Raw genomic sequence first — 8,499 nt, 5'->3', positions numbered from 1 at the left:
ACTTTCTCATTAGCCCACGCTATTAGTTTATTATGGTGGTTTTCACTCTGACCCAGGTAGACTTTCTAGGTAGTCTTCTCCACAAACCGGCCCTTCCATCACTCCAACACATGACATGTGGCTGCTCTAGTACAAAATCTTAAACTACCCCAACAAGCCCGAAGACTGATAGGATGTGTTAGGCTAGGCCTTTTAAACTTGTCCCATATCATGATGCATCCCACCTAGTCCACATATAGCTAGGCAGGCCTCCACTTGGGACTTAAACATACGGGTGACCGAGAAAAAAGAAAAAAGAAATCAGACAGAAGATGATGGGCATACGATACCCGGCCAACAATGCCCGTTTCTCCTTATCCACACAAAAAGGGTGGGGAGAATGAGATTTGAAGCCACAGGGAGTCACTTTGGGTGATTCTCACTCTCTCATTTCGTCCGCTCAATAAGCCTGAGACAAGAATTTTTGGCAAAGTATTTGTACGCAACAACTAATGCATTTGTATGCAGAGTGTTTTGAATTAACAAATGGCAACAGATTTTGGATGGATAGGTGAGTAGTGTTTTTTTGGTAGCTTCGGCAGAAAGTTGTCTAGAGTTTTCCATTGACTAACCAGAAGGTTGGCCAACTACCGCTGCTAAGACAGGCACTCTTTCATGCAAAGGAATCAAAGTTACTTTTCTTCTCTCCTAAAAGACATTTATTGGGACCCACTTCTGCCTCATTTATGTCATCAGATCCGTTGATTTGGCCGCATCAACCATGTGCCATTGAGTATCCATCAACACCCATTTTTTATTTTTGATTTTTTAGTCCTTTATCTTTCGCATTTAGATGTTCGTTTAGGATAAGAAATCGTCATCATGATGTTCTATAAGATCAACGGTCTTGATTTCACATACAAGCCTCCCCCTAGGACCCAAATTTGCCTTCGATTACTTCGGAATTTCGGTCCGAAATTTTGGATTTCTGTGGGATCCGAAACGGTTACCGAAACCGAAATTTTAAACCATGCTCCCAATCATGCAATCCTAACATCAAATACTGCTTATTTCTTAAATAAATACACATGTCATAATTGAAATAATTTTCGACTCATAGGAGAAGCAGAGCAAAGGTAAAGTGGACGGTTCAGATCTATTAATAGTGGGACCCACTTTGTTTGGGCGGGGGGTGTCCAAAGAAAACATTCGTCCAAGTGTCCATAGAAAAAAATAAAAACATACGTCGACTTCGCACATAGTTTTTTCCTGAATAAATAGAATAGAATATAAAGGGCAAAACAATAAAATAGAACGTGTTGACTTAAAATCTGCCACGTCATCATCCCACGCACTCACGTACCTTCCCTTCGAATAGAAGAAACCGAGCTTGATTTTGACTGAGACTTGCCTTTCACGTCAATTTATATATACGAAGCTACGGTGTGTAACCTTTATATAATAAGATATCTATCTACCTACATTTCCCTAAATATCTATGCCGAAGAACATACACCGATATACATCGTACGTTATATCCAGTGATGATGTGATTTGGTGAGAGCTGTTAGCATAGTTTTATAGTTGAAAAAAGGGTCAAGTTGTTGTCTTCCTCATCTCTGTGCATAGTTTTCAACAAAAAGCCTTCAATTTTTGGGAATTGATATCCGCACTCCCATTTTCATCACTGGCACTCCTCCCTTAGCTGTTACATAATTTACATTCAAGGAGGTGTTTAACAGAGGGGGTGCCATTATCAAAATAAGAGAGTAAAAATATTAGGGGAATGATATCCCCTCTTTTAAACGGATAAAATCCCTCCCATTATCAAAATAATGGTTTCTGTGAGAATAGTTCACTCATTGAAGATAAATTCACCCCCTTTAAACTTTTTCTTTGCCTTTAAAGCTTAACGATTAAGTCCTTGTTCACTTCAGATTGTAACAACCAATGGTAAGGCCCGCAATTCAAACACGGCCTAATGTTCTATTTAGATACCTCACTAAAATTAGATCATTGTAATTTAATCTTAATTATATGCAAACTGTAAGCAATTAACTATATTATTTCTAAGATTAGAGGAGTTCTAGACTTTTTTTTTTTGAAAGGTAACAGAATTCATTAAAAGAAGACTGAGAAGGTCCCCCTTCAAGTACAAAGATATAGATACAAACCAAGAAAGACAGAGACAACCCCTTGCAAAAAAGAGGAATTCTAGACTGAAGAGAGCCCTTGCAAAAAAGAGGTGAAAGGGCTCCCCCATTGGCTGCGCATCACCATCATAGTATCATTTCTAAAATTAAATTACTTATTTTTTTTTTCTGATATTTGATTAGTTGATTTTTAATGGGCTAAAACACCCATAAAGATGATTAGGAACTTTTGTCATTTGAAGGGGTGATATAGTAATTTCATTTATCGATGTCAATTTTAGATTAATGAATGCGTCTTAATCAAAATGATGGGTGGTGGTAGTTTGTCCATTCGATGGTCCCCTTAAATGAGTGCCTTTGGACCCTATCTTTATTAAAGCATTTATTGTATAAAGAAAAATGATATTTCCACACCTCTTTTTCAGCATTTCCACTCTCTTTTGTCTGTGACAGACTGACATTGGCTTCATTTCCACTCCTTTTGTTTATCTAAAGGTTATGTTTCTTTCGACGCAAAATGGGGTAAAACAAATTTTACATCCATTATTTAAAATGGGGGTAAAATTAATTTTACCCCCATTTTAAATAGAAAGAAACATAGCCGAAAAGAAATTATTTACATGAAAAGAAATATAAGGGGAAAAAAGGAAAAGAATTCAGATAACATAACCCACACTATATTTCACTATTCCTTTTTTTTAATATAGAATTACATGGAGTACCCAGAGGCAGTATAAGATTAAATCAATCACCTGTTAGACAAAATAAGAGGGGGAAAGAAGAAAAATGGATTTTAAAAAAAATAATCTAAAAATAGCCCAAATTGAAATGATCACCCCCAAAAAAAACCCAAATCAGAAAAAAGATTAAAGTATAATTTTTTTTTTTTTTTTTTTTTAATCATTTCCAAGCTTCTCAAGGGCATCTCACATTCCTCCCGGGGCCCCCATAATAAAAATAATTCCCCCAAACACGGTTAATCCCTCCTCGAATATCGTAACAATTGGGATGATCGGCCAAGATGCGAAGATTAGAGGTGGGAATTAAGTTATTATCCCAATCGACGACTTGTAAATTTCGAAAATACGATGATTTTCGGAATCCTTCCTCGGCGAAATGACCACTTCCCATTTGGGTTGATGTGTGAAACCCCGACGGATGGGTGTTAACAATTTCTCCTCCGAATTGTACCATGGTTGCATGGTTTGCTAAGCGATTGAACAAGTAAGACGGCCAATATCCTACCAAAAGTCCGGACCCGAATTCCAGCCACCAATTTTCGCGTTTTGGATCCTATAGTTCAAAATTAAAAAGAAAAAAATTATTCGAGAATGAATTTTGACAGTTAATAATGCATGATGTGCATGAACAATATACTATATTTATTTAGGGAAATGTTATCAGCACTACTGTATTTTGATTATCGCACTCCTCACTTTATTAAAAGTCGGTATGGCGCGCACCATAGGATGATCCAAACTGTCCATTAGATGGGCCACAACCTAAATAGGTTGTGCCCCAAAAATCATTTCCATACGTTGATTCTAACCCTCCAATCTGTAGAGGGTTAGGATCAACCATGGAAAGGATCCCTCTATAGATTGGAGGGTTAGAATCAACATATGGAAATGATTTTTGGGGCACAACCTAGTTAGGCAGTGGCCCATCTAATGGACGGTTTGGATAATCCTATGGTGCGGGCCATACCGTACTTTTAATAAAGTAAGGAGTGCGATCATAAAAAACCAGTAGTCCTGATGACATTTCCCTTTATTGATTTAGGGAAATGATTTCAGCGCTCCAATGCTTGATAAAGATGCTCGAATCATCTTGTCATGTAGTTTTTAAAGGGTTGCCAGTAGAATATTACGGTTTTCAAAAAACTCTTTTAAGCCCTTTAAACCTCGCGCATCGTTATCAAAACAATGGAGCGCTGAAATCATTTCCCTTTATTTATTTAGAGAAATGATAAGCCCACTCCCTCTTATTGTTTGTTGATAGCTTTATGGGATTTGTAAGTGTAATAAATAAAGCGTGGAGTGACATTATTAAGACCAGAGACCCTCTATTTATTGAGGTGGTTTAAGCTTGGTTGTGACCTGTGACTAACTTCGTCTTGTTATAATCAGCCTTTCACTTTTTTTTGTGAAGGATTGAGATTAAGAACCCAAAGGCCCAAAGGGTGCGTTTGGATTGCTGGAATCAGACGTTGGAATCAGCATCTGATTCTGATTATAACTGATTCCAATATTTTGTGCAAAAAAAAATAAATTCAAGTATTTGGTGTATGATCAGCTATGCATCGAGCCTTGGTGTGCAAACCATCTCTATGATCCAATGGTGAAAAATCAAAGCCATTGACCTGATGATTAGGGATTTCTGATAATTTCATTGGTGAGATTCTTGTACCATAGCCCATCCAAGAGGTGGCCCACAATTTGAACGGTCTAGAAGGACAGGCATATGCACCAATTGGATGGTAGAGATGGTTAGGAATGTGAAAGGCTAAAAATAAATAAATAAATAGGAAAAAGGAATCTTCATGTCTTGTTTTTTTATGTTATTTTATAACTTTAATCATAATTAAAATTAGAAAATCATTGAATTTTGTTACTAAATAAATGGAAATTCATGCATGAACAATACTGATTTTAATATTTTTAGAAAAAGATTCTTATTACGTTAGCCGTGTCAACGATTCGGTAGTATTACGTATGCTACACCTTTGTTATTTATTTAATAATAATTATTAGTTTAACAAATTACCTTCCAAACCAATAGACTAATGTCGAATTGTCCGCCGTTGTAATTAGATGTCGGAGAGATGGTGGCGCCAATGGCGATCTTATTGGTGGTTTGGATGAAGCCGGAACAGAGGAGGTTGTAGCATCCAGTGGCTTGGTATGCGTCCGTCTATAAAATTACGGAAAAATTAGCATATTTTTATCTAAGTTTTTATTTTATATTTAAATAAAAATAATTTCATTACTAAAATGATTTAATTCAGTAATGAATTTAAAAAAAGAAAAATAAGCTGCTTTTTTGTAATACTTACAGTCCAATAAGTGAATAACCGAGCATAATTATCTCCATAAAGCTCTGGGCTGACCTGAAGAAAATTAAAAAAAAAAATAATAAGTTTAACATTAAAATAAAATATGTTCGATATTTAAAAGCTAACATTATGGGTATACAATATATGAAGATGATACATTGTTTTTCATTGTATAAACGAATAAATTTTCAAGGCTACTTATATTGGCACTGCCATGCTTTGATAATTGCACAAACTCAAATTGTCTTTTATTAAGTTATTACAATTCACAAAAAGCTCTCAGAAGGCAATTATGTCAGAAAAGACAAGGTGAGTTTGTGAAATTATCAAAACCTGGTAGTACCAATAGCATTAGCCTTTTTAAATACAAAAATCACATATTTGAAATGGTTTTATTGAAACTTATGACCTTATCTGTTTATAGCCAATCTGAAACAGGGGTTTAAAAATACAATTCAAAGATAGCAAGCCTTTGAAATAAAACTATCAAATCCAAATTAAGCTTATAAGATTTTAACAAGATCAGTTTACATTTCAAATTTCAAATTAAAAAATGCATGAAATCACGATAAACCATGATCATTCAGACACATAAAAATATAAAAATCACTGAAACAGGCAAGAAATGCGAAAGAATAGTCGAATAAAATGAAAAAAACATTGAAAGTAATAAAATTATTAGAAAGGAATTAAAGAAAAAAGTAAAACAATAAATTACATGCCTGCCACCCTGCTTCAATGGTGTTAAGATCATTTCCAAAGGAACCAGAGATGACCCACATTTGTGACAAGCTGAATTCATTTGGATTATTAACATGTGGGGCCCACACATTCAAGCTAGCTTTTGCTCCATAGTACTCACCTCCCATTACATACCCAACTGCATGCTGTAATTAATAATATATACATTAGTAACAAAACAGTTTGAACTTTAGTTTTTTCTTCATTAATTTCTTTTCTTTGTTACCTGGCAAAACAGAGCTTTAGCCCTGTTTTGATTATAGGAATTTTTTGGAAAAAATTCCTTCCTACCTTCTTTACACAAGAAAAAAAATAACTTGAACCAACCCTATTCAATTTTTGCTTAGAGAAACCTTATCCTTCACAATCATTTCGTTTCCCTTTAAATCATGGAACATCAGAAATGTTTTTCTTGCAATCCCAACAGGGCGTTGATGTGAGTTTTCTAGGAAGCTTTGGTTTGAAATCATGGAAACCGTAAAAATCAAGATGTTTTGGATTAAAAACAAATGATTTTTAAAGGAAATTATTGTTTCACAATTATCAAAGTTGCCAAATGCAAAGCTGCTTTGTTATAATTTAGGGAGGAGAAAAAAACAGAGTAGCCTTATTTAAGCTTTTCTTTTTCTTGAAGCTTCTGTAGAGATTCATGGAAGCCTCATATGAAGATGTTGGGACATGAAAGGAATAATCCTAAGTCAAATTCCAGAAAACCCATGAACGAAAAATCCAATTTCTTTGAAAAAAGTGGAACTACTGACCAAGAAAAAAACAGGGATGCTATTTTTATGGAAAGATCTGTTTTTCTAAAACAAGTTCAAAACTCATTCCTTGGTTGATTTGATCATCAAAGAACTTTAAAAGCAAAATATGACAGAGAAAGAAAAACAAAACAATTGGGTTCTTTAAGTAATGTACGGATTTCTTTATCTACAAACACTCAATTTGTAATTTTTCCATGACATGTGTGGATTTCTTTCACCAATTTCATTAAAACTGATGGAATATTTACTGGGTATCTTTCATTTATCTGTAATTTATACAAACCTCATGGCCACTGCTCGTTGAATCACGCCTTATAGCCCTTGTTTTTCTTCCAAATCTCCCAATTGAACTAGCTCTTAGAAAATCATTCTCAGTAGTCCTTCTGATCGGAATCGTTCCTTCGGGACACGATTCGCCTGAAATTCTCCACAATTGATAACTATCAGCAGTAGAATCTGTCGAATCATTGCCTTTCGGTCTCTCTGGTGGATCCTGAAAACAAAAAAAATGATAAAACTGTCATTTATTTTTTTTAAGAAAAATACTTGTAGATGTTTAAAATCCAAATTCTAGGAGACCCAATTGAGAAAAGTATTTGATAATAGTAAATTCCAATACCAATGGTTTTTTCCCTCTTAATTTGGGATGATCAAAAGCAGGCTGTTGATAGGTTAGTACACAATCTATTAGATCACCATCAGGACTCTGTACAAAAACAGAGGGAAAAAAACAAACAAGTAAGAAAAAAAGGAAGAATAAAATAAAATTTCTATAGAAAAAAGTTGGGGTATTTGGAAAATGCCTGAATTGTTTTGACATGAGGTTTGTTGATCTTGTTGAGCTGGGCTCTTATCCATTTCAGTTTCTGCAATTCTTCGCCTGGCCGGAAAGTCTGATTCGCCGGAAAGCTATCGCTGGAGTCGGACGCAATCGACAAAATGGGACTAATAGAGAGGAGAAAATAAACAAAAATGGGAATGATTGGGGAGATCTTACAGGTGCTAGAAGCTATGTTTGAGGAATATTTATGTGTTGTTTCTGATAGAGCTGTGTGTATTTGTATACATTGGTATTGTCTTGTTCTGTGATCACAAGAACTCATATTTTTTCTTTTTGTCATTGGAATTTCATTTCCAAGCAAATCCATCCAAGGAGGAACCATTCAAGGGGGGGATTCAATTCACCATTTACAAACCTTAAAATCTCCAAAAAAGAAGAGAGAAAAACACTCCCTCTCTGAGCGTCAAATACCTTGGTATGGGGTGGTGTTGTGCTCTGACAAATGGTCCAAATGGATGGTTATATCATGGGATAAAAAATCATGGGTTTTGAAAAAATCATGGGTTCTTTTATAGGAAAAGGAATGAGGGGGTTTAAGTCTCCAATATAAGGACTGCAACTTTAGCTTTCTTCTTTTTTCTTTATAGAGATACATGCTTCTGATTTCAGTTATTCTTTACTTTGTTCTAGGCAGAGGAATTACACTTGGTTCTGGTTTTCAATTTCCTGGTCACTTTCTCACTTCTCTAGATGTTCTTGTGTCAGCTAAGGGGTATTTGAATACCAAACGAAAGGTAGCCTACTTTATTTATTTATTTTTCATTTGTATGCTTCTTTTAGCTTTTAGGAAATTTATTTTTATTTTTCTATTTTTTATCATAATTTCTCAACAGTGGTATTTGTTTTCTGGAGTAAAAAAGACTTTCCAAAATGGGTGTTGCTGCAACTAATAAAAGGAGGTATCATTGTCAAGAAGTATAAGTTATAAAGAATGTGATTTCAAGAAAAAATTAAGTTAAATTTAAG

General features: G+C 34.8%; 1 protein-coding gene across 1 annotated transcript; it reads right to left on the bottom strand.

Annotated features, from left to right (window-relative positions):
• Positions 1-2,793: 2,793 nt before the first annotated feature.
• LOC143854865 (protein neprosin-like) lies at positions 2,794-8,233 on the bottom strand. The gene is made up of 7 exons (XM_077364981.1): positions 7,496-8,233; positions 7,312-7,398; positions 6,976-7,185; positions 5,910-6,074; positions 5,188-5,241; positions 4,899-5,045; positions 2,794-3,425 (listed from the first exon to the last, which is right to left on the bottom strand). Exons 1-7 carry the CDS (start codon positions 7,853-7,855, stop codon positions 3,048-3,050), a joined length of 1,401 nt encoding a protein of 466 aa, XP_077221096.1. The 5' UTR covers positions 7,856-8,233; the 3' UTR covers positions 2,794-3,047.
• Positions 8,234-8,499: the final 266 nt, after the last annotated feature.

This window comes from Tasmannia lanceolata, unplaced genomic scaffold, assembly GCF_043159265.1.
Source record: "Tasmannia lanceolata isolate RefF3 unplaced genomic scaffold, GAP_Taslan_0.1 ptg000020l, whole genome shotgun sequence".
Lineage (NCBI taxonomy): Eukaryota > Viridiplantae > Streptophyta > Magnoliopsida > Canellales > Winteraceae > Tasmannia > Tasmannia lanceolata.
The sequence above is the reverse complement of the archived record's forward strand: the minus strand, read 5'-3'. Positions and strand labels throughout refer to the sequence as shown.

Coding starts and splice junctions, on each gene's coding strand:
- LOC143854865 (XM_077364981.1), bottom strand. CDS start 7,855: ATGGTTCCTCCTTGGATGGATTTGCTTGGAAATGAAATTCCAATGACA. Junction 7,186..7,311: donor TAAGAGGGAAAAAACCATTG/GTATTGGAATTT, acceptor TTTTGTTTTCAG/GATCCACCAGAGAGACCGAA. Junction 6,075..6,975: donor CAACGAGCAGTGGCCATGAG/GTTTGTATAAAT, acceptor TATTAATTACAG/CATGCAGTTGGGTATGTAAT.